The 27,230-nt window shown below is 41.8% G+C and overlaps 1 protein-coding gene across 2 annotated transcripts in view; it reads left to right on the top strand.

Annotated features, from left to right (window-relative positions):
• ZNF385B (zinc finger protein 385B) overlaps nt 1-27,230 on the top strand; it is a 375,335-nt gene that overhangs the window by 5,602 nt on the left and 342,503 nt on the right. Inside the window, exon 2 of one of the 2 annotated variants that reach the window (XM_059703939.1) lies at nt 19,644-19,782. The exons of the other annotated variant lie outside the window; for it this stretch is intronic. Within the exon in view, the coding sequence (XP_059559922.1) occupies nt 19,746-19,782 (37 nt within the window). The 5' untranslated portion in view covers nt 19,644-19,745. The remainder of the gene's footprint in view (nt 1-19,643; nt 19,783-27,230) is intronic. 2 annotated transcript variants of the gene reach the window in all.

Consider the following 27,230-nt stretch of genomic DNA (forward strand, 5'->3'; position numbering starts at 1 on the left):
TATATCCCTTCTCATTTACCCGTCAGTCAGTCAATTTCAGATTGTGGCTGTTCTCCTTTCTCATCCTGTTATGACCTTTTCTTTCTTTTGCTCTCTCTGGTTCTTGACATTCTCTTCAGATGCCGTGGCTGACTCCTTGCCCCAGCTGTTTGCCTACGGCTTCCAAAATTTTTCTGTGAAAGGAGCAGCGAAATAGGGTGCAGGAGACTCCAGCGCCCATTGTGCCTTTACTGCTGCTGGGAGACACTGGGCAAAGCTGCTTCTTTCCTGGGCTCCTCACTTGTGGCTGGAGGGTGTGGATTGCCGTTTCCTGGATCTACTTCAGCACTAAGATGTCAGGTGGGATCTTCATGTGGGGCAGAAAGGGCAGATTGGGAAGGAAACAAGAATGGTCTGATGATGTAGGTGTGGATGTGTGCCCCCATCGAGTGTTTCTGTTCTAGATAAACAATTGGAGCTTTGGTTGTTCTCCCACTATTTGGAGAAAGACTCATATTTTTTAAAAAACAAAAAAACCAAAAGCACCATCCTTGGCGTTTGTTAATCCGGTTGCTTTGAACCAGGGGTCCTCAAACTTTTTAAACAGGGGGCCAGTTCACTGTCCCTCAGACCGTTGGAGGGCCGGATTATAGTTTAAAAAAAAAACTATGAACAAATTCCTATGCACACAGCGGCGGCAAAAACACCCGGCAGGCCGGATAAATGTTTTCGGCGACCGCATGTGGCCCGCGGGCCGTAGTTTGAAGACCCCTGCTTTCAACCCTAGATTCACACTAAAATTCTCTCAGGAGCTTTCAAGAATAGTGATGTTCTTAGCTCATCTTGAGGGAATGGTTTATCAGTTTTTTTAAATCTCCCCAAATGATTCTAATTTCGAGCCCGCGTGGACAACTACAGCATCTGGTCTGTAAAGAGAGTGTGGACTGGTGGTTAGGAGCATAGCGTGTGTTGAGTCAAATCCTGGCTCTGCTCCTTACGAGCTTTGAGAGCTTAGGGCCTCGATTTCTTGATATGTGAAATGGGTTGATTTGGTTATGGCGGATTGGTAAGACCCAGCAGTGGGGTGCTGTGTACACTTTGGTTGTTTAAGAGAGAGTACTGGTTGTTCATCCTGATAATCACACTATTACAATTTATATCTCTCAATCACGTAAGGGTCATCTTGTCTTAGTCCAGTTAACACTCTCGTCACCCCCTGTTCACCTTTAACATATTTAGCATAGTATAATCAGTTTGAAAAGAAATTTATGAGCCTATTCTTTGAAAGTCAGTGAAAAAATACAGAAGGCGGATATATTAATAAAAACCAATCACCCTTATAGTTTTGATCCATTTGGTGCCACATCAACTCTATGATCTCATAAATAGCAGAGATGGATTAAAATACATATAAACTGATACAAAAAGATGACCAGGCTTTTATATCCACTTCATGAAAAATGACTAGCTCTTTAATAAAGACAGTTCTGTCACCAACAAATAGAAAGGCTTAAAATTCACGGTTCTAAGAGAGCATTTTATTTTGGAAATAAATATGAATGTGTTACACGTTTACATTTTTTACTTTATAATAGGAAATGGAATTGTTTCTTTAAAAGCACAAACACAGATATCCTGTGCTCTGCGGACTAAAACTAATCAACTTTTTCTTCTCTTTTTGGCTGAGATTCTAGAATAGCCATTATGCTATTATGGTATCCTTCTATCAGCAAAGCAAGGATTGAATAAATGGACATAAGCAATATTAACTGAGGGCCCACATTCCTTTTTTATGTCTGCATCTGAAAATAAATAACAAGAGTGCTTATTAATTTCTCTAGGCCTGGCATAGGTAATCATGAACATCAGCAGTTGTTATGCTGATGTCCTTTATATGTGAAAGGACTGCATATGGTTATAGTTCGCATCCTTTTCTCTTGGAATAAAATGTTTCATTTCTGCATATTTACTCTTTTCAATTAAATCCTAACTAAAGTTTATGTTTCCATATTGTGATGTGTTCTTTTTAGCAACACAATTAAGAAGATGTTATGAACTTTTAAGAAGAACTTTTGAGCTACACCAAGAAGGGGCCCATTGTGAGAGTTAATTTGCCAATTCTTTTAACTCTTAGCTTTAATATACTCACGTTAAATTTGTGTGAAATTCCACGGAGATATGTGATATTTGATGCTTATTGGTTAGAGTGGTCAGTCTGATTGTTTATTACATAAGGCTTTTGGAGTCTAGAGGCCTGGACTCCTGGTCAGTTCATCTCAGGCTTAATAGGTTGTTATTCCTCTGAAATGCTACTTAGGGATATAGAAATGACTACTATGCAGTCAAAATCATTGTCTTTAGGGTTAAAAGGGATCTTTATGCAAAATCCTTATTGATAAATTAGAAAAATAAGATTCAGAGAATTTATAATATTTAAACTTGAGCCTAGGCAGATTAAACATTACAAGTGAGGGGTAGAAAACTTCTACTGATATTAACACTAGAATTTAAACTTCACGTAGAAATTGGGTGGACTGGGTGATGTCCTTAGGTTTGATACTTTTTAAAAATTGATGAGAGAGAGAGAAGAGAAGAGGAGAGAAGGGGAGGGTTCGGGAGGGGAGGGGAGAAGAAGGAGACATCAATTTGTTGTTTTATTTATTTATGTTTTCATTGGTTGATTCTTGTATGTGCCCTGACTGTGGAATGAATCTGCGACCATGGTGTATCGGGATGATGCTCTAACTAGCTGAGATACCTGGCCAGGGCCTAGATTTGATACTTTAGATATGGAAAAACTTTTCCTAATAGAATTTGGGAGAGGTATTACCTAGATGTTATGAAAAATATAATGCCGAGAATAAGAATACAAAGTATAAAATGTCATTGTTTATGTATAAATGTTACCAGTGATGTCAGCTCTCGCTTCTTGAGTTCAGCAAAGAAAGAATTCAGAGCTAAGAACTCTAATGCAAGAGGAAATTTACTTAGCATGCAAAGCAGAAGTACACTTAAAGAGAAGATTCCAGTGGGCTGCTCAGAGAGCTGCTTTGGGCCTTTTAGAAAGAAAGTCACGAGGGAGAAGAAGTGAGCCAGCTGGGCTGCATGACTCAGGAAACAACTTAGAAGCAAAAGAAGGGCTCTTGGAGACAGGTTCAGGTAGTTAGTCCGGGACAAGCTGTCACTGCCCGCTGCTCCCCTGGTTGCAAATCTCATGGGACTCTCAGAGCTTAGGAGAAAGAAAACCAAGATACACACCTGAAGAAATGTGGGCATGTTAGAGAGAGAGCCTGTACTGGCTCCTTTGTCTTAAGAGTTTTTATATGTTTTCTAAAGGCAGAGATTTTAGACGAGATCTCAGGGGAGGATCATTCATCAGCTTTCCAGGTGTGTCCTTTAACATGCCGATTCATCAGTGTTGTGGTATCTACTGATGGGTTGACACTAGCGTAGGTGGTCATTGGTCATTGCATCTGATTCTGATGTCAGCCATGGCAGCATCGCTTTGTCTGGTTCTGTTGCTTTTCTGGGCCTGGAGCTGAAACAACAGCTGAGGCCTAGATATTATCTCTAGCTTGACCAATACTCTGCCTCTGTGGTCAACAGACTGAGGATTTGTTCTTAAGATTATTTGATGCTCATCAGAACCTCACTGTCCCAAGGGCTTAATGCTTAAGGGAGCGGTTGGGCATTGGAGAAGGCAAGTGAGTCAGGGTGCTGGATGAGGCCAGTTTAAATAAGCTGTCTGTCTCAATATCCCCATTCCACTTGCCAAGGAATTTTCCTAACTTCTTAATATCCTGCCACACAAATAAACTTCCCTGTATGTAAACCCAGGCATTTTGATTTTATATATATGAAATATTTTTATTTAAATAAGTTGATCATTGCACATGGTCTTAAATAATATCTAGAAATGCTGATGATTAAGCACATCTCAATCTCTGCATGAATTGTATTAATGTAGGTGGAATTAGTATAGCCTAATGGTTGAATTCAGGGTCTGGAGTTAGACTTCATGGATGCAAACTCTACTTCTTCCACTTATTGCTGTGTGGCTTCGATAAAGTTACTCAACCTCTCTGTGTCTTAGCTTCCCCGTCTAAGAGATATTGAATGCATTTTTTCATGGGATTATTGTTAAGTAACATGAGATAATACACATAACACAATTAACCAAGTTCTTGGTACCTACAGTACTCATAAAATAGCCATTAATAGACATTATGTAGTTTAATAATTAATATCAATTACCTTCTAGGTACACTGATTTCTTTGTCAAGAGAACGTTTGCAACTCAGATTTTTGAGCCTTCAGTTTGAAACTTACTTTGTATTTTTTATTATGTTTTTCTCGTCTACTTTTTCTTGTTTACTTTAGGAGAACAATGAAATGAAAGGGAAAATAGAGGTGTGGAATTGTAAGCACTGCAAGGACTCTTGAAAATTTGTAATCATGTGAAACACTGACAAACTTTCAATAACAAAACCAATAACCTGGGCTCTAGGATTTTTGGAAAGACCAAGTGGTCATTAAAAGTAACTTAAAAATGTAGCTTCTGCATGGATGTGCTTCATGAACTTGGTAGGCACACGTAAATCTGGAAAGTTTGAAAATGACCCATATCAGAGAGTGACTCCGGTATAGGAGCCAGCTTATGTAACTATGGTGTGTGTAACCAGGGTGGACTCATTCAAGGACAGTCTCTTCTTAGGCACCTGAATTGCAATTGAATAATTACTTGAATCCTCCCGAGTTCAAGGAAATTATTTTAATACTTGAATTGGATTTTCTAAGTTAGAATTTAGACAAAAATAATTAGCAAGAAAAAAAAATAATTCGTGCAGAATTATCAAAGAGTTTAAGTCCATATATACCTAATTGCTTCATGTATGGTTCTTAATCATTAATCCCACTTCCATAGGAATGAAGTCATCCCTACACAGAATGTGGAAGCTAAAGTCTTAGTCTTGTTCCTTTAAAAAATATTTTTATTGATTTCAGAGAGTAAGGGAGGGGAAAAGAGAGATAGAAACATCAATGATGAGAATCATTGATCTGCCGCTTCCTGCACTCTCCCTATTGGGGATTGAGCTCACAATCCAGGCATATGCCCTGACAGGGAATCAAACCCTGACCTCCTGGTCAATGCTCAACCATTGAGCCTTACCGGTTGGGCTTGTTCCTTTTTTTGTATAGCCTTCTCCTTGTGTCTCATCCATGTAGTCACTAGGGTGGTCCTACAAATGTTTCTAGTGATGCTTGGACTTCCTAGATTACTAGTATCTAAGAGAATCCCTAGAGAGCTTATAAAAAGAAATGCAGATTCCTGGAATTCACCCTTATAATTTCTGACTAACCAGGTCATATTTAGGACCCAGTAATTTAAACATTTTATCTAAATATTTAATAATTATCTCAGTTGATTCACAGACCTCACTTGGAAATTAGTGCTCATTCTCTAAATTAGCACTAGTTCTCAACTTGGGATACGTATCAGAATTACTGTGGTTCTTCATAAAAGACCAGGAAAAGATCTCAGGCTAAGTTCTTCCATGTTATAAAACCACAGGACATTCCTTCCTTTAGCTGCTCAGAGTCACCCTGTGGAGCCTGTCCAGTGTAAATTCTAATGAACCAGACTGTTCTTTCACTGACTACCCCCGGGCCTTTACCTATAGCATTTAGTCCACCATGGTTGTCCGTGGCAATGTGGGCTACCTGCCACCTCCCTCAGTATCCCTGTGACCTCCAATTCCAGGGCCCAAACCTAACCCTACAAAATCTAAAGGGAAGTGGTGGGAGGTAAGGTATTGGAGCCAGAAGTCTTTCTTGGCTCCCCAGAGGATGATTGCGTCTCAGTGAAGATCTCTAGCTAGTGCTGTGTGGAGCATTGCCTTTGCCTGCATGTCTCACAGCTTCAAACAACCCCAGTGGTTCTGGTAACCACATTGATGGCAGTGACCATATGGGTGGTCCTGAGACCACCGTGGCTACTGAATGTCAGCAGCGTCTCTTCCCTCTCACATCTCCAGGCTTCTTCATTCTCTGCAGCCTGAGAACAGCCATCTCTCCTGTCCTTGTGGTTTTATGGTGAGCAACACAGGCTCCTTTCTCTCTGGTCTCTTCCTGTTGTCCCTTTCCCACAGCTGCTAACTAGAGACTCAAAGGACCATGCCAAATGGACAGATGTGATGGCTCATATTCAAACTGCTGCTGTCCTGGCAGCGAGACCCCATTTAAGTCCTTTCAAATCCCTGAAGTATTTCTTGCCTCCCTGTGTATAGCTTACATAAGCAAGGTTTAAATTTGTCAAGAATTTCACAAGTTCCCAGATCCGTTGTCTTCCTCTTATACTGCATTGGAAAACGAACAGTACAATGTGCTCTTGGCTTGCATAGGAAAAAGGCAACCTGATCTTTGGAAATATTTGATTTCTTGAAATTGTGTTTCTGAATTATCAAGAATTGTAGCAAGAACAGTTGTTTACTATGTATGTGTAACAGTTCTGAGTCTACAGAGTATATACTTCAATGGACCCATTTAAAAACACAAATTATGAAATGTTTCAGTGAAGCTACATAAAATAATGATAAATATGCCATTAAAAGTGATTAAGTATTATATTGTGAATACTCTATCATGGTTAATTTTAAAATCCAGCAATAGCATTCTCTCCTGTTAAAGAACCCTTTGCTATCAAGAAAACTTCAGGAAGTGATTGAGGGTAAGGTGGCATAAAAGTTGACAGTTTAGTATCTTCTCATTGCAAGGTCATGTTATGACAGAATTCTACATTCAGCCTGACTCAGCCCTCCTCAATGTCAACTCCTTTTCTCAACTATAAGGAAAGCTCACTGGTAACTGAAGGGAGCAGGGGTGGGTGAAGGTGGGTGATTGGCAAACAGGTATACCTACTTGCCCTGGCTGGTGTGGCTCAGCGGGTTGGAGCATCGTCCTGTACACCAAAAGGTTACAGGTTCAATTCTCGGTCAGGGCACATACCTAGGTTCTGGGTTTGATTTCTGGTCAAGCGGGGTATGGAGGCAACCAATTGATGTTTCTCTCTGTCTCTCACATTCTATCTTCCATTTCCTCTTTTTAAAATTAATGAAAATAGCCCTAACCGGTTTGGCTCAGTGGCTAGAGCATTGGCCTGCGGACAGAAAAGTCCCAGGTTCGATTCCGGTCAAGGGCATGTACCTTGGTTGCGGGCACATCCCCAGTAGGAGGTGTGCAGGAGGCAGCTGATCGATGTTTCTCTCTCACTGATGTTTCTAACTCTCTATCTCTCTCTGTAAAAAAATCAATAAAATATATTAAAAAAAATAAAATAAAATCAGTGAAAATATCCTCAGGTGAGGATAAAAAAAAGGTATACCTACCTGAAAAGTGTCACCAATCAAATTAAATGAGAGAGTGAATTATGCATATAGGAGATAATATGGGAGATAGCAATGTCAGACCTTGTGGATCTTCTCAAAAGAAAATTACTGGTCACATGGCAAGTTTTTAAAACATTAGGAAATAATTTAAAAGACATCATCTGAACTATTAGCATCAGAGGGCTAATAATGGTGCTTGTTTGAGAGGCCTTCCACAGGACGGATTTATAATAGCCTCTGGGGCTGTTCTTAGTTGGGTAGGTTGTAGCACTTCAAAGTCCTCTCAGTCTAGCCCACTTCTTCGTTTCTGTTAAGTCTTATTCTGACCACGAGAAAGTGTGCACTAGGGGCATGATTTCAGCACTGGTTGATGCCAATATAAGCAGCCCAGAATGAAGAAAGACACAAGCTTCCGACCCCCGTGCTGTCATTTCTTAACCGCCTTTAGCAACAGGTCAAGGCACATGTCTCACCATCTGGTGCCAGATAAGATGACTTTGAACAGACATGGCAGCTGCCTGCAAGAACGTGAAGGGATGACATGTGGACAAGGAAGTAGATTCACCTGTTTGAAGTTCCAACAGGCATGACCAGATTCAGTGGATAGGATCTTAGGGAAGCAGATTTCAACTAGATATAAGAGAGAGCTTTCTACTGATTCAAAGCATCCAGTAATGGCCTTGAAGTTTCATGATGCTTCAAGTGCAAGTATGTGACATGAGAGGATCAGCCACCAGAAACAAGACAGAAGGAATTCCAACACTGAGTAGAAGCTCAACCTGGCTGATCACTACAACCTGTTCTGTGCTTGGCATTATTGATAAAATAATTTGAGGAGTGGCAGTAGGAAGGGGAGACATAAGAAAACAGGTAATTTTTTCTTGAGAAGATCCACAAGGTCTGACATTGCTATTTCCTATATTATCTCCCTGGGAGGCATTCTGCTCCTACATGTACAGTGGCCAAAAGGGCAAACCATTTCAGTGATTGGGAATATATTTATTTTAACATTTGCACAGAATGTTATGGAGGAGACACTAGAAGTAAGTGTAGGGTCATCTATCATAATCTACACTCATAAAAGACAAACATGCAAATTGACTGTACCTTTGCTATGCCTTAAGCCATGCCCACCAGCCAGTCAGAGCGCATATATGCAAATTAAACCAACCAAGATGGTGGCCAGCAGCCATGGAGCTGGAGCAAGCAGGAGGCTTGGTTGCCCCAATGATGGAGGAAGCCAAGCTTCCCGCTTGCTGTGTCGGGCTCTGAGCTCCACTCAAAGCAACAAAGTTTCAATTATCGAAGGTAAATAAACCCCAGATATCTGCTTTCAGCTGGCCGTGGCCACAGAGCTGGAGTAAGCAGGAGGCTTCCCTCCCACCCGCCCTGGCCAACTCTGAGCTCTTCTCAAGGCTACAAAGTTTCAATTATAGAAGGTAAATAAATCCCAGAATTAAAAAAAAGAAAAGAAAAAAAGGAGAGGCTGGGAGCTTCCGTCACCTGGGGGGCTTTGCAAGCCTGAAAATGGCCCTCAGCCCCTCACCCAGACTGGTCAGGCACCCCAGTGGGAACCCCCCACCCTAAAGGGGGTGTGGCCAGCCTGAAAACAGCCATCAGCCCCTAACCCAGGCTGGCCGAACCTCCATGGGGTGAGGGTCCCCACTGGGGGGTTTGACCAGCCTGCAAACAGCCATCAGCCCCTCACCCAGGCTGGCCAGGCACCCCAGTGGGGACCCTCACCCTGATCCGGGACACCCTTCAGGGCAAACCAGCCAGCTCTCACCCATGCACCAGGCCTCTATCCTATATAAAAAAAGGGTAATATGCAAACTGACCCTAACAGCAGAACGACTGGGAATGACTGGTCACTATGACACACACTGACCACCAGGTGCAGACGCTCAGTGCAGGAGCTGCCCCCTGGTGGTCAGTGTGCTCCCACAGGGGGAGCTCTGCTCAGCCACAAGCCAGGCTGATGGCTGCCAGTACAGCAGTGGTGGTGGGAGCCTCTCCTGCCTCCTCAGCAGCACTAAGAATGTCTGACTGCAGTTTAGGCCTGCTCCCCGCTGGCAAGTGGACATCCCCCGAAGGCTGCCGGGCTGCCAGAGGGATGTCTGACTGCCAGCTTAGGCCCAATCCCCTGGGGAGCAGGCGTAAGCCAGCAGGTGGACATCCTCTGAGGAGTCCCAGACTGCAAGAGGGCATAGGCCAGGCTGAGGGACCCCCAAAGTGCACAAATTTTTGGCACCAGGCCTCTAGTCCTATATAATAAAAGGCTAATATGCAAATTGCCCCCTCGTGAGTTCAATGGGGAGACTGGAAGTTTGATTGCTTGCTATGAGGTGCGCTGATCACCAGAGGGCTGCACAGAAGATGGCAGGCAACCAGTGGTGGTGGCTGGGCACTGAGGGAGCCAGGGAAGGAGGAAGCAGGGAGGCAGGGAGGCGGGAAACCTGATTGGGCCTGATCGCCGGCCAGGCCTAGGAACCCCATCTGTACACTAATTTTGTGCATCAGCCTCTAGTACTATATAGTGTATCACACACAGATTAAGAATCCTTTGTCTGAAAAAGCTGTGACTTAGCAATGGTGACACAGCAGCTCCTGAGCCTGACAATAAACAAACACCTTATAAAAATTTATGAAGTTCAGGTTGTAAAGAACATCCTGCACATACCAAGTGAGTAGCATTTCTTATGAAAATAATTTTATCTGTAAGTCCATTGTTTCCATATGGCCCATAACAGAAGCTCATGCTATGGCTAGATGCCTCAACAGCCTGTGAACTTTTATATGGGCTTTCGAAAGGGGATGATAGTTTTATGAGATATGATTTTCTCATCTCACCAAATTAGATTATCTGAGATAGCGTCCCTGGATGTGAAATTTCCATCCTGAGTAGATCTGCACCTCCTGAGACTCTGTGCAGCCTGCTAGCAGAGTGGAAATGGAGCATAATAAATCTGCCCCGAGCCCATTTCTCTCCACACAACTCCATAATTCATCCTTTGCTTTGTATCCATGACCACTTTTTTTTTTTTTTACAGCTAATCAGTCTGCATCCTGGCTGGCTCCCTTCATGTGCAATACCTCCTCCTTGGTCCAGATCTCGCCTCCTGGCATGCTCTTCTGCTTCCATGCTTCTTTCTAGAGCCAGATGCCATCAAGGACCCTGGATCCAAGCTGTTCCTAATCATGTGGCCAGCAGTTACTCTAGTTATAGGGTGGCCTATTTGTTGTCTTACACTTGAAAATATATGTTCTGTTTAAAATGGATGAAGACAGCAGCATCTCTGGAGTACTCTGTGACCCAATATTTCCGTTATTCTCTCCTGTGTCTCCTCTGAGGGGTCAGAGGAGTGACCTGCTACTGAAGCCACATGGCTCTGTGTTCCAGTCCCTCCCATGAGGAATGCTTCTTTGTGGCTCCTGTGGCTTTCTACCCTTTCCTCTGCTTCAACATTGCTTTGGTCCAATAGCATTGCCACCATCTGCTGACACTTCACCAAGAAGTGTCAGCTCCAGGTGACTTCCCAGGAGCTTGGGATTAAAGAAGAGTTTAGGAAAATATTCTCCAAGGTGGAGTAAAGTCAATCATACTCAACTGCACTGGAAGTTAAATACGTTGTTTGCATGCCTATCACCAAACTTAATTATTTTTATAATATTGGGGAAGGAACTTATTTTTATTTTATTTATTTTTAAAAAATATATTTTTATTGATTTCAGAGAGGAAGGGAAAGGGAGAGAGAGATAGAAACATCAATGATGAGAGAGAATCATTTTTTTAAATTAAATCTTTATTGTTCAGATTATTACATTTGTTCCTCTTTTTTTTCCCCCCATAACTCCCCTCCTCCCAGTTCCCGCCCCACCCTCCGCCCTCACTCCCCACCCACTGTCCTCATCCATAGGTGCACGATTTTTGTCCAGTCTCTTCCCACATCTCCCACACCCCTTTCCCCCCCAAGAATAGTCAGTCCATTCCCTTTCTATGTCCCTGATTCTATTATAATCAACAGTTCATTCTGTTCATTAGATTATTAATTCACTTGATTCTTAGATTCACTTGTTGATAGATGCATATTTGTTGTTCATAATGTGTATCTTTACCTTTTTCTTCCTCTTCCTCTTCTTAAAGGATACCTTTCAGCATTTCATATAATCCTGGTTTGGTGGTGATGAACTCCTTTAGCTTTTCCTTATCTGTGAAGCTATTTACTGATCTTCAATTCTGAATGATAGCTTTGCTGGATAAAGTAATCTTGGTTGTAGGTTCTTGGTATTCATCACTTTGAATATTTCTTGCCACTCCCTTCTGGCCTGCAAAGTTTCTGTTGAGAAATCAGCTGACAGTCGTATGGGTATTCCCTTGTAGGTAACTGAGTTTCTTTCTCTTGCTGTTTTTAAGATTCTCTCTTTATCTTTTGCTCTTGGCATTTTAATTATGATGTGTCTTGGTGTGGTCCTCTTTGGATTCCTTTTGTTTGGGGTTCTCCGCGCTTCTTGGACCTGTAAGTCCATTTCTTTCACCAGGTGGGGGAAGTTTTCTGTCATTATTTCTTCAAATAGGTTTTCAATATCTTGCTCTCTCTCAACTTCTGGCACCCCTATAATTCTGATGTTGGTACGCTTGAAGCTGTCCCAGAGGCTCCTTACACTATCCTCGCATTTTTGGATTCTTTTTTCATTTTGCTTTTCCGGTTGGATGTTTTTTGCTTCCTCGCATTTCAAATCATTGACTTGATTCTTGCGCCCCTCTGGTCTGCTGTCGGGCGTCTGTATAATATTCGTTATTTCAGTCCGTGTATGCTTAATTTCTAGTTGGTTCCCCAATATAAGATCGAGGGTCTTATTAGTTTTCGTGTAGATCTCATTAAGTTTATCGGCAGCTTCTAAACAGTTCTTGAGAGACCTTAAAAGTGTGGTTCTGAACTCTATATCTTCCATTGACAATTGTCCTGTTTCTTTGTCTCCGCATTTTGTTATGCTTCTTTGGTGTACCCCCTAGTGGTCTTTGTTCGAAGTCTTATAGTTAAATCTTGATTGTTGTAGCTAATTCCAGGGAGGGTTTGACCTCCAGGCCAAGTGGCTATGAGAATCAGCTGTGTCAGCAGTGAGAGAACTTCTGTCCTCTAGGGAGGTGCTAATCTAGCCTTTGCCTGAGGCTATCCGGCAAATGCCTCTGTGCAGGGCTTGGGCGGGGCGGGTCGCACAGGATCAACAGGGTGGGCCGGAGAGAGCAGTTATGGCGGCTCTCAGTCCTGTCCCCAGGGGCTCTGCCTCTCTGAGTCCCAGCACCCGCTGCAAAGCTGGGAGAGAAAGCTGCACTCGCTCTGACCGAAGCCAGACAGTCCCGCTTCTCCCGTTTGAGTCTGGGTCCCTAAAGACTCGCCCGGATCTGGTGCTCAGAGTCTGCGACTCCCTCCCGATTGAAAACAACAACCGCGCCCTCCGCCGCCAGCCCGCTCCGCGCACTCCGCACCTCAGAATTTGACTTCAGCACTGCGCCTCCTCTGAGTGTCCGTGTGCGTTTCTCTTTCCTCCTAGTTGTAGGACTTCCACTCAGCCAGCGTTCCTGTGGTTCTGGGTGATGTCCGTTCCGTGTTTTAGTTTCACTTTTGAAGTAGTTGTTCAAAGCAGCAAACTCTGGCGTTAACCTATGCCGCCATCTTGGTTCTCTGTTACAATGTTTCTTCGAGAGAGAATCATTGACTGCCTGCTTCCTGCATACTCTCTACTGGGGATCGAGCCCGCAAACCAGGCATGTGCTCTTGACCAGAATTGAACTCAGACCTAGACCCTTCAGTCTGCAGGCTGACTCTCTATCTACTGAGCCATACTGACTAGAGTGGGGAAGGAATTTATTTTTACTGATTCTCACCATCATGTGCAAAATAAGCATCAGTATGTGAATTTTAAGAGAGAAAATTCTATAAATTATGAATTATGGAGGCATGGAAAAATTGTCCTCTCATCCTTCCTACAATTAATTAAATAATTATTGTCTTGAGATTATGTCAATGGAACCTGGGTCTTTGGAAGGAGAGTTATCAAGAGGATTGTGCTACCCCACAGAGTGTAGACCAGCGGCCACTCAGAAATTACTTTGCGTAGAAGCCAGGTGATCAGCTGCAGCTTTGCCATGGGGCAGGCACCTAGAGCAGCAGTTTGATGGAGAATGTAAGAATAGTGTGCTCAGTGCCACACAAAACTGGCAGCAGAAGCAATGGCATCTAGTTTGCTGGTTTCAGGGAAAGAGTTATCTTTATGTCCTTCCGTGATTTTAAAGACTCTTAACTGAGTAGCTCGTTTAATTTTTTTAAAATGCTTTCATCTGAATTTACTCATTCACATTATTTCCAACTCCCTGAATTTGTTAAGAGCCTCCATGCCTTACCATGTTTTACAGAGGAAAATAAAGCACTGAGAAGTTACCTAATGAGCCCAGAGTGGCACAGCCCAGTAGTGGCAGAGCAGGACTGGGGGCTCCCCAAGGAGGGGGTTCCTAGCTCCCAAAGTCGGTGCACCAAATGGCAGCATCAGCATCACTTGGATGCTTGTTAGGAATGCAGAATCTCGGGCCTCGCCTCAGACCTGCTGAATCTGAATCTCCATTTTAAACCTCGAGGTGTTGCATGTGCACATTGAAGTCTGAGGACAGTAATGAGGTGGAGCCATCACTCTCCGCTAAAAGTTCCTCTCTGCTTTCAGCACATGGCCAGCCCTTTCGGCTCACTGAGAGGCTGATCTGTAAAGGGAAACATGCCTGAGGTGACTCAGGACAGCTTCCTGGACTTTATAGGTGAAATAAAACAGAGCGTTATTCCCCCCTTCAGAATATTTTGAGGGGTTATTTAGAGCCACACAAATCAATCAATGAGCAGGATAGGGAATGCTTATGTCAGTTAAAGGCTTTATAAGTTCATTTCTGGGTAAACAGCCTTCTAATATGACCACCTATGTCATCCAAATCCCACTTGAACAGGACAAGGGGCCAACATATCTGATTAGACATCTGAGTGATTAGAATGCTTCTCTTTCTGAAATGACTTCAGGATGCTGAAGTTTTTGGACACCCTAATGTCCAAATTCTGAAAATAGTCATTCTAGATGTTTTAAAAGAATATGGCTTTAAAATCCTCCTATATAATAAAGAGGTAATATGCAAATTGATTGTCATGCCCTCGCACAAGATGGCCACCCCCATGTGGTCACAAGATGGCCACCACAAGATGGCTGGCAGGGGAGGGCAGTTAGGGGTGACCAGGCCAGCACGGGAGGGCAGTTGGGGATGACCGGGCAGGCAGGAGAGGGCAGTTAGGGGCAACTGGGCCAGCAGGGGAGGGCAGTTGGGGGCGATCGGGCCAGCAGGGGAGCAGTTAGGTGTCGATCAGGCCGTCAGGGGAGTGGTTAGGGATTGATCAGGCTGGCAGGCAGAAGCGGTTAGGGGCAATCAGGCAGGCAGGCAAGCGAGCATTTGGGAGCCAGCAGTCCCGGATTGTGAGAGGGATGTCCGATTGCTGGTTTAGGCCCGATCCCGCAGGGACATCGGGCAGTTGGACGTCCCTTGAGGAGTCCCAGATTGGAGAGAGTACAGGCTGGGCTGAGGGACACCCGCCCCCAGTGCACGAATTTTGTGCACCTGGCCTCTAGTGTAATTATAAAAGTAACTGAATAACACCAAGTATGGGATATAAATACGCTTTAATTACTAACCTGATAGTCATTAACTTCTCCAAGAAGTTGATTTTGCACAGTCAACTAAAAGTATGCATTCAGTCACTACCATATGCAAGTATGTTAGTGGAGATAATATTGTCTAAGTAGAGAATATTTTACATGTTCTCTTTTTCTTTCATCATCTTGCAAAAGAACCAGTTGGCTTTGAAGCAGTCCTGCCAGCCACACAACATGACAACTCTTGATAGTGCCAACATAACTGAATGGGACAGATGACTGATTTATTTTGTCCAGAGATATTTAGGACCACCTAACCATACTCTGGATTCTAGGGCATCTGATATCAAGTTGTAAATTAAATGATAATGGATGACTTAGTCCTTACATTCCTTCAGAGTCCCTGTGATCCCCCAAATAGGGAAACTCTTGCCAGTTCCCTGGTGTGACCATCTGAAAGGGTCATTTGTGCACATGTTGCTTTGCACATACGAGCTCAGAAAATGGAATAAGAGTGCCAATCTTTACATGTGAAATATGTGATGCATGTGATCCATACAGTTTTTATGTGAGCGGCAGGTGCAACATGCCCTTTGTATGATGACTTTATCTTTGATTCCTGTCCCTGTTGATTTCTGTGGCACTTGCTTTCAGTTTTACAGGTGGAATGACATTTTTTTCTGGCTGAAGTACCGTGGGCCAACTTCCTTCTTCAACTGCAGCTCATCTACTGCTGAGATTTTCCATCTCTCCAGGCTGTCATTATGGCACACCACATTATGCAGCACTGGTTCTTTTGGTATTATTTTTTCTCACTTACTTGCCTTATATTCTTTTACCTTTTTTCAATTCATTGCATTGTACCCTGTCAGATCGTGTGATTCACCAAAGACCTCAACTGGGATAAGGCTACGTATATAAGTAAATCTGTGTCAATAAGTTGCTGCTGGAGTGTACCATTTATGTAGAGAAAAGTATTCTCAATAGACAACCTGGTTTATTCTGAGAGTTTTAAAACATTACCACCTTTAGGGGTGTTAGGGTCATTTTTGGAGTGAGAAAATCAATTGGATCTGAGATAATCAATCTTATATAGTGTTGCAGTAGTGAGCATTATGCTGTTGACATAAGAAGGAAGGAATATTCCAGCTACATTGATATTGTATATGCCATCAAGACAAGTTTACAAAGAAAGACAATGGAAAAGATAATTCTTCAGCATGGTTCTCCAAGTTGAGTAGCTTATAAACTTTATCATTCATTAGAGAGTTATGATTTTACCTAATGCTGTTTGTATTTGGAGTACATTTGTTATTAAATTTTTATTTAAGTTCTGTGATAGAGCTGGAGACAAATAGTGTTACCTTTTTTTCTTGGGTCATAATTAAACATCTTGTACATGTTCATGTCTGGAGAGTAATATTGATTGTTTGTTCTTCTTCTCCACAGCTCTTTGCACTAATGTTGAGCCAAATGATTGGATCTTACTCAAAAGTTCATTTGACTGAACAGTTATGGTGTTTTTCACCTTGGTTGGTGTTTTTCCTTTTAAAAAAATATAAATTATGTTTCATATAGAAATGTCAACAATAACAATAGTAACTAGAGGGCATAGGCTGCTTCACTGTGTGGTTGTGTTTTAAACAAACACTTAGCATGTATTATGCCATTTAATAACAAGGTAGGTACTATTATCATCGCCGTTTTGCAATGATGAAACTGATACTTAAGAAGCTGAGGAACTTTTTTTGGTTATAAGACTAGTGACTGACACACCATGATTTTGAACCCAGGCCTTACTGACTCTACAACCGACCTTCATCATAAAAACCATAATATAAGAGCAAAAAGAAAATTTATACATCTTTAGTTCAACTGTTCTTTCTACATATGAAGAAATAGACCAAGCAAGGTTAAATGCCTTACCTTAGGTTACAACTAGGAAATGGGAGAGGCAATTTCATTGGTTTCCATTTCTCAGGAGGCTATGCAGGCATATACCATTCTATCTAATTGGTTAGCTTGTATTAGGTATCTTCTTTGTAACAATCTGCTATCACAAGAAATATGGCCATACTATACAGAATTGTTCAAAATGGATGCTACCTTGCTTCCCTCTGCTAGGGTTAAAGAAATCCTTGTAGCTGGGAAAACGACAAAAGCTGTTGACTGTATGGGGTTGTTATCTCCCAGGCTGGAAGCCCACTTCTAGCCAAACTCTTGCAAAGCCAGGAAGCAAGTCCCTGCTAGAGACTTTTCCATGTTATTAGCACTCCTTCTCCTTTCAAAGTCAGTCAAATCGAGGGTGAACCCAGTGTGCCTTCGTTGTCTTTGCTCAGTCCACTCTCCAGGCCCTGCTTCTGTGTTGAAGATAGATTGGGTTTGACAGATGGGAAACCAGCAGCAGTCCTGAGACTGGCTGCCAAACGGGACAGAGGAGGAGGTGATCTGATGGGTTATGGCATTGAACTGCACAAATGAAGGCAATGAGTGGGGACCCTCCGAGGTAATAGCAGTATTTTTCATCACCAAGTGAACAGGTTGAGGATTGCAAAAGGGAGAAGGCAGCTACTGGGCAAGGCACTGCTTTTTGTCATCTGCCTATGTTATAGTTTAACTTGAATGATGGTGTTGCAACATAGATATATGTACCAATTGGACTTTTCTTTTAATAGTATATTTTTCTGACCAAAAAACTATTCTAAACTTATTTTAGAAAAGTATAAAGAAAGAAGCTGTGACCACTGAGATGCACACACAGGTGGAATGCTGATTCACTGTGACACAGTGGTGTTTCACTCTAGATGTGTGTTTCCTTGCTCTTTGCATCAGGCAGCCAGGCCTCTGTGCTCTGTGTGCCTCAGGGGAGAGTTGCATTGTAGAGATGAAAGCAGAAGTTGCCTATATATTAGAAATGAGGTTGGCTTTGGTGTTCTGAAGGCCCCTTGAGGGGACTATATCCTGGGAGGAAAGAATAGCAGGGACTTATGCGAAGGGGAAGCAAGGAAATATGAAAGAACAGAAAAAGAGGTTGATTTTGTAAGGTTAGTTGCTCCAATGGTCTGCGCTTTGGAGTGCCCCAGTGCTGGGGCAGAACTTGGTGGGGGAATGTGATCATCTAGAGAAGCTGTGCATTTTCCATAGGGACCCCCGGCCTTGGTTAAGAGTCCTACAGCACATGAAGCAGCCCCCCTGCCCCTGACCCGGTATCAAAGTCTCAAAAGTCCTCCTGTCATGCATTTCTTTCAAACATGCAAATCTGAGCATGTTTCACAGCAAAAGATCCCCTCTGTGGGATAGAGAAACATATTCCAAGCAAATGAAACAGCATGTGCTAAACTATGAAGTTAATGGCACATGTACTGTGTACCAGTGACTGCCTCCTGCTGGATCATGGGGCTGTGTTGATGAGCAGCTGGATGGATGGGGAAGGGCTACTCATGGGTGGCCTTGGCTGCCATCTGGTGGAATCTTCATCTAGTAGGCCAATGAGTTTCAAACATATCTTAGGAGCACATAGAATTTTTATATAAAGTCTCCTACAGAAACCCATTGGATCCTCATGCCATACTGTCCTCCACACAGCCTTGAATTATTGAAGCATCTCTCTGTGACCATAGCTATGGATAATGGGAAACCCATTGTCTGATTAGTTTGGAAGTTTAATATGATGACCAATGGTGGTATGAAGATACATTGAAGGGTGGAAACAGAGAATTTAAACTGGATGCAGAGAGACCAACTATGAATTTCAGTTTCTACTGTGAGCCTCATTGGATTTGATGGTAGACATTTAGTTACAATCCAGGGTCACACTCTTCTCTGACTTGGATTTAATTCCAGGGCATGTTTATAAACATGGTAAGAAGCACCACTCATTCAAAACTTTATTGTAAAGAGCAGGAAGTTCACAAATTTTAACACATTTAATTGCTATAGTAACCCTATATGGTATATGCTCTTAACTTCATCTTGCAGACAAGGAAACTGAGTCTCAGAAAGTTGAGTGATTTGTCAAAGTCAAAAAGCTCTTAATGGTTCGATCTGGGATTTGAACTTAGATAGCTTGCCTCCTAGGATGCTTCAGTATCTCTGGTCTTAACCAGCACAGCTATAATGTGGAGGCATCTGGGGGAGTACACTATTTTGTCCTTGGGAATGATCAGTCCTCTCTAGCATCCATTGCCATTGCATTTATTTTTCTTTATTCATGTTCTAGTACATTGTCCATGCTCTGGATCCTCCAGAATGATTCATTTAGGTACTCACAACCTATACTGCACCTGGTAGAAACTCTTTGAGACAGGACTCTATCTTCCCAGACCAGTGGTTCTCAACTGGAATTTTACCTCCCGGGACATCTGGCAATATCTAGAAACATTTTTGGTTGTCCCAGTTGGGGGTGGCAATTATGTTACTGTCATCTAGTAGATAGAAGCCAGGGATGCTGATAAACACCCTACAATGCACAGGGCAGTCTCTACAACAAAAGAATTATTGGGACCAAAATGTTAATAGTACTGAGGTTGAAAAATCCCAACATAGATATGAAATTATATTTTAGCCATTTTATTTACAGTCTTGTTTTTTTCTCAGGGCTCCATCTTCCCAGGAAGGCACAGATTCCCTTAGCTCCACCAAATCTTCTGGAGTTTCTGTTACCTCTCCCTCCATCATGGCTCAGCACAGAGCTGGTGAATGGGCTGGGACCTGGGTCCCCTTTTCAGGTACCCACGTAAGTTGAAACTCTCTCACTTACCCTTTGACTATTTCCCTCTCCCTTCCTTTTATCTAGTCTAAATGTAGGAAGCTTTGCTCTTACTCATGTTCTTCAGAGTCTGTTGCCCATGAGCTCCCTTAATGTTTGAAACTCAAACTGCAAGAATTGATTACCTTTTTCCTTGCTTTGCGCTATGTAATCTCTTTCCTGGGGGCAATAAATACAAAAACGTCAGCCGCCTAACTGAAGTTTTACAGAAATGCTGGGACAACCATAGTTTGTCCACGCCAGCATTTTGCTATCTATATTTTGAGTTATACCGCTGTGTATGGAGATGTCACCAGATTTTTTGTGAAAGAAGGAACCCCTCTCTAGGATTTCATAAGCCATATAAGCAAATGATTCAAATGTGTTTATCCCAGGACTTTCTCAAAATATTTGTCCAGAAGTCTTGTGTTTTTCATGGAATCCCCCAGAACAGTTTGCACGTAATTTGGGAAATGCTGGTCTATGCTATAAATGTGGCCTTTATCAAAGCACTGGCAGAAATAAGAGGAAAGGTAGAAGTTAGACTCACTAGGACTCAATGAATGATTGGTCCTGGGAGGTAAAGAAGCAAAACGAATCAGTGAGAGAATATAGAAACTTCAAAACGGAAGGAACAAATTTTGTGTTTGGCCTTATATATCACAAAATATTAGGCACCAGGGGTTTTTAAAAGTATAAGCCACAGAATGACAATACTGAATTTATCTCTCTCCTGGATTGTTGTAATGGCTTTCTAAATGATCTCCTAGATTTCATTCTTTTCCTCTTCTAATCTGAACACCCCGATGCCACCATAGAAATCTTTCTGAACAAAGATGTAATCGTGGCATTGCTCTGATCAAAGAACTTCTGTGATTCAGTTTTGTGCAAAGACAACCCAAACTCCTTTGCATAGTGTTCATAGAACATTATGTCAAAATCTTCCTGAATATGGATTTAACTTTGTGTCGCCAGAATGAGCAGCTCTTACTCAATGAGATGTTGCCTTGCACTGCCAGTGCTTCTGTTCCTTTTAGGGACTCTGGGGAACAAGACAGGCTGTCCTAGGGGACTTGCATCTATTCCTGCATTGTGTGAATGCCTTTATTCTCTAGGATTTATACATATGTCTGTAATTTAATCTTAGAATGGGAGTGTGCGTGGTCTCCTCTGCCCATATGGATGTCTTTTGTCTGCCCCTCTAGATCCACTCTCACCCTTGTTCAATCAGTTCTCTGCTCTGGAAGGCTGCCCTGCATGGACTGAATCTAAAGAATTCCTTGGCCTCTGCCTTGTAGTTGGTTTTGGTTAATGGAAAATGCTGACAGGAGATAGGACGAAGGCAGGAGAGTGAGATCAGAGTATATATCCCCCAATCCCCCCTAGAAGGGCACCGTAGACTGGCTGTGTCCCCTGCTGGTCACTGTTCCTCTCAAGGTGGCCTCCTCCATGGTCTCTTCTCCTTTCCAGGTTCAGTAACTGCCCTTCCCTCTGCTCCAACCCCTGGTTCCTGAGTATCCTTGTGGCTCCTGTATACCCTGACTACATGCGTGTAAATAGTCCTTTAAACATAAACCCTCTTCTAATATTTCCAAATTGAATGGTGGACTTCTTTCTCGCTGGGACCCGGACTGATATAGTTAGCCATCTGAAACACTTTGATTTTTGAATGTCTGTGAATGGTAAAGATTTACATGATAAAGAGTTGAATTACACAGGGACATGTCACAAGATGTCCATTTTTGTGTTTTACCTCACATCATTTCAAATGGTACCCTAAAATTGAATATTCAATTTAAAAGTAATGGTGCATATGGATATTTATTCACTGGTCAAGAAAGGCCATTTTATTTTGTGACCTATTGGCTGGAAAATTTTCCATTTCATTGACTAATGATTTTCCATGAAAATTAATGGGTGCGAGCTCTGAGTTGGTTTGGGTGATGGGAAGGACTTCATCTGCACACAGTTTTCTCTGGTAAGGTCTATGGGGTTAGGTGTGTTGGGAGGTTAATGGGAGCAACAGACCCAGGAATTATGGGATGGTTCAGTGACCAGAGTGTTTGAAGCTGTTCTTTAATATGTCTCCAAAGAATTTTAAAGTATAAGTAAGAGGCCATTAGCTGACTACAGCTCAGGAGTTGCCTTATAGATTCAGGCATGAATCTTCTTCAGGGGAAGAGTTATCCGAAAGAATCCAGATAGGAATGCCAAATTTTGATAGTTTTTTTCCTCTAGATGGTTAAGGACTTCAGTGTTGACTTTTGAAAGGGACAGCAACATGCCATTTTTTTTTTACAATAATAACTGATATTTAGCTCTTAGTCTACTTATTATTGGTTCATACTCTTTTCTAAGTGAAAAATATATTTTAAAGGTAGTTTTATGTAACTTAATTTCATTTCTGTGATTCTAGCATTCTACCCGTGTAAAAAAAATTTACTGATTCTCTTTTAGGCAGAGTGAATAGTGCTCAAATAGGGCAGATCAGAGATAGCGTGAAGCTTCCAGTGTTCTCATTCGCTATTTTTTGTTGTAGATTTAGCCATCTAGATATTTATATATCTATCTATAAATAGCTTTATATCCCTGTGCTTTCCTTTTCCTAAGGAATCTTCTTTTGGAAATGGCAATACAGTAAGCATTTTCTTTGGATATGCAGAGGGGATGGTGCCCTATGTATTATAGTAGTGATAATAGGACGAAGAGTAGCAAACGAAATTAACCACACTTTCCATGTCATCACAAGTGAGGCGCTCCATGTGCATGAAGATTTTGGTATGAGGGATAAAAAGACAAATCTGTTATACAGACAGGATTTCCTGTGTAGTTTTTCTGGTTTTTCATATACTGAAGTGTCAGTGTTGTGACCAGTAGTTCATGTTCAAGACATAAGATTAGGAAAGATCCAAGAAATCTCTTGACTGCTGTATGTAGTGCTCAAGCTCTTTTTTGTTTGGTTGGTTGGGTTTTCTTTTTCTTTTTTTACCTCCTATAGTTGGACACAGAGAGAAATGTGTGTCATGTTGGAAAGAGGCTTTAGAAACAGGCATAGCTTTGGAAACTTGATATGTATAACTCACCAATTCTCACCTTGTTCACCTCTGTATTCACAGAGAGAAGCATTCTTTTGTACCCTAGGACTTGAACAGAAAATATTGGAGATTTATATTTTTTAAAGATTTAATAAATACACTGTGGGTGTATTTAACATTTGAAATTTTAGCTGTAATTCTGAAGTAGTATTAAAATTGGTAAAATGCTAATCATAATGCAAAACCTCTGAAAATGCACATTATTTTTTAAGTTATTAAATTACAGTAATGATAGAAAGTATCTTTCTTCTTTTTAAAAACTATAATCTTGTATTATATCTGACTGTGCTTTTTCCTTGTGTTAGATCTCAAGCTTTCATTTATAACTATCAGTATAAAGATCTTTAAAAGAAGGAAAATAAATAGTTTTGATATTTATTATCGTGTCTAAGTAAGATAGTCAGTTTTTTTGTTTTTTTTTTTTACTAATGTGGAAGCTCTTTGTTGTCGGGAATGCAAATATAAAATACATAAACTTGAATACTCTGAAAATACCTTCTAAATGAAGCAGTGTATTTGGAAGAGGGAAAACCACGGTGAGTCAGCTGTCTCCAGGTTCTGCTCTCAGAACAGTTACTGACTTGTTTAGTGACCTTGGCCATCTTGATCTAACTCCATTTTCGTTTTCCCTCCTGACATGTGGAATTTCTTTCTAACCTGCTTCCCCTGGATGTACTTTGGAAGAAAGATGCCATCTAAATACCATTAAAAACAATAGTATTTCCTATCTCAGGAGTGAACTTCAACCTGGAATGTAATACAATCCACTGTTTGTTGTTTTTTGTTGTTTTTTTTTACTTTGTAATCCTTACCAAAGATAAAATAAAATAAAATCTAAGCATATTTTAACAGAGCACTCTGGGATAAATGACTAAAATTTCATTACCATATAAGAATTATATTCTATATAGATTATTTTACGTGTGAGAACATGGCTTAGCAAGCTGGCAGCTTGAAAGTCCTTGCTTTATTAGTTAGCAAAGGCTCTGGGTTTTATCACAGTTATTGGCAATCTCAGTTTTTGGGTGCCAGGAATTGAAAATGATATGCTCAGCTGACCCTTTAATTAGCTCTCATTCTGTCTTCCATGATTTATAGCCTGGTGGCTCACGTGTAAAAAAGATATATGATTTAATGAAGTGGAAAGGCAGACTTGTTTTCCGCCTCCGATTGTTTAATGCTTTCCTCTGGCTGGTGACTGGAGCTCCAGGGGCAAACAAAGCAGCAGTTATATCCCCTGGTACAAGGACAGGAAGGTCCAGTTTGCTATGATTTGTGATTGTTTGCAAAGATGCTTCTGTTTCATTAGGAACCAAAAGAATTGATTCCGGTATCTTGAAACAGTCTCTTAAAAGAAATACGAAAGGCTGTGGACTGAAATTCTCTTATTTCGCATTTTTATTTTATTGCTCTGAATGCAAATATTGTGGGGAAAGCAATACAGCATTTAATCTGCAGGGCTTTGCAGTGGTTTAGCACCATCGGTCCATTAGGTCCGTAAGTGTTTATGGCGTACATTAGGTATTGATCGAGTCACTGGGTTACAGCAGTGACCAAGAGAGACAAGGCTCCCTCCCGGGAGGACAGATAAAACACCAATAAATAAATGCGTAAATATGATCATTTCTAACTTGTGCCGTGGGGTGAGTGCCCGAAAAAACAATTTTAAACAGGGTGCTCTGCGAGCACATGCGGGGAATGGTGGGCCGCTATAGAGCTGGTGTCAGGGAAGGACACTCATGGAGGGGGCCCTGGGCCAAGACCCACAAGATCTGAATGCTGCAGAAACAGGAGGGCCTGGAGGCTGAGCTTCCGGAGCAAAGGGCACAGAGAACACAGAGGCCAAGGAGGAAGGACCTTGATGGACATGAGAAATACGGACAGGAAAGTGAGGATGAGGCAGAGAGGTAGGAACTGAGAGTGACAGGGGCACATAGTGAGGCCCTGAAGGCCACAGTAAGGAAGGGACAGTGTTCCGTCAGGCGCCACATTCCAAAGACCTGTGCTGGGGTTCTCGCAGCCTGCACTTCCCCAGCCTCCCCGAGGCACTGGTGCACCTGTTAATTTACATGTACCTCATTAGGTCCAGGCCCCACCTGGAGAATATGGAGTACAGAGTTATGGGGCCAACACACATATAAAAGTATCCTATTACCTCAGGGTTCCCACCCTTCCCTAACTTTTCTTTTTTAATTCAAATACACAGAAAAGTTATGAAACCATTCATGTAGAGTCACTGATTGATAATAATTTGTCAACTTTGCTTTATCTCTCATATATATATATATATATATATGTATATATATATATATATATACACACACACTAGAGGCCCAGTGCACGAAATTTGTATAAGCCAATTGTTCTGCAGAATTGAGGGTTTGGATTTGTCTAATGCAGCGGTTCTAAACCTGTGGGTCGCAACCCCTATGGGGGTTGAACGACCTTTTCACAGGGGTTGCCTGACCATCGGAAAACACATACATAATTACATATTGTTTTTGTGATTAATCACTATGCTTTAATTATGTTCAATTTGTAACAATGAAAATACATCCTGCATATCAGATATTTACATTACGATTCATAACAGTAGCAAAATTACAGTTATGAAGTAGCAACGAAAATAATTTTATGGTTGGGGGTCACCACAACATGAGGAACTGTATTAAAGGGTCGCAGCATTAGGAAGGTTGAGAACCACTGGTCTAATGTTTCCTCTTGATTAGATTTGTGTCCCTCAGCCTGGCCTGCGCCCTCTCGTCCTCTCGCCCTCTTGCAGTTCAGGAGCTCTTGGTGATGTCCGACAGCTTAGGCCCACTCCCCAAGCTGTTAGTCGGACATCCTTAGCCCTGCCATGGAGGTGGGGGAGGCTCCCGCCAGCGCCCCTGTGCTCACCATTTGTGAGCCTGGCTTCTGGCTGAGTGGCACTCTCCCTGTGGGAGCGCACTGACCACCAGGGGGTAGCTCCTGCATTGAGCGTCTGTCCCCTGGTGGTCAGTGTGCGTCATAGTGACCAGTCGTTTCGCTGTTCGGTTGGTTTGCGTATTAGCATTTTATTATATAGGATACATGGTTTTGTTCTGTTTTGCTAAAGCATTTCAAGTTAGTTGTAGACCTTATGACATTTCACACACTCAGGAAATTTCCAACATAATACTTTCATCTACCATACTCCTTATATTGAAATTTCCAAAATTGTCCCAATCATTATAGCTGATTTTTTGATGGTCATATGTGTTTTGTCTCCTCTAATTCAGAACAGTCCCCTAGCCTTATACTTCTTGGATATTGACATTTCCAAGGAGTATAAGCCAATTGTTCTGCAGAATTGAGGGTTTGGATTTGTCTGATGTTTCCTCTTGATTAGATTTGGGTTAAATATATTTGGCAAGAAGGCTCCGTAGGTGATGCTGTGTCCTTCATAGTGCCTGATATCAGGTGGCTCAGGATGTTATGATACTATTAAACTTGATCACTGGCAAAGGTGTAGCTGCCAGATTTCCCCATTATAAAGGTATTTTTTCCTTTTGCAATCAATAAATAATCTGTGGAGAGATACTTTGAGATTCTGTGAATATCTTGTTTCCTAGTAGCCTTGCACTTAATGATATTAGCAGCCACAGATGCATCTTTCCAGAATCAGTTATTGCTATGATGGTTGTGAAAATGATGACTTTCTACTTCTCTTGTTTGTTTGTTTTTTCTATACTCATTAGCTGTCTTACTTTTGTAAATAAAATGTATCTTTTCTCTCTCCACTTTAAAAAAATCAGTGTGGACTCAAGGAACTTTTAAACATTCATTATGTTATAACCTATTCCTCTCAGTATACATTTCGGTACAATAATTGTCCCAAACTTAACTAGCAAGAGCTCCCACAAGCAGACCTTTCCTATCAGATTTTGAGCACCTTTCTTCTTTTCATCACAAAGATAGGCTTCAGGCTTACTTTGTACTTTCCCTTTTCCAAACCAGAAATCAGCGATTCCCCCCAAATGTCCTGGTTTCTTTTAGTGGGGATGTTATTTAGAAAGCAACATCTTGGAACTGGATGTGTTTATTCCTAACAGGGTACTATTGTTTTCAGTTGGTGGTATCATTGCTTCTAGAACCATTCAGTGGACAGTGCTAGTAAATAAATACACACATAATCACACACAAATAGGTTCTTAAGGATACCTCTAATTCTCATTCACGCCACAGCATTCTTTTTCTCCTTCCCTCATCTGTATCTGTATTTTCCTTCTCCCACAAAGGAAAAACCCTGGGTCCCAACAACAACAATACGCTAATATTTACTCATTTGTAGCTACAATAATTTCTTTCCCAAATTTTATA

Source organism: Myotis daubentonii, chromosome 7 (genome assembly GCF_963259705.1).
Source record: "Myotis daubentonii chromosome 7, mMyoDau2.1, whole genome shotgun sequence".
Taxonomy (NCBI): domain Eukaryota; kingdom Metazoa; phylum Chordata; class Mammalia; order Chiroptera; family Vespertilionidae; genus Myotis; species Myotis daubentonii.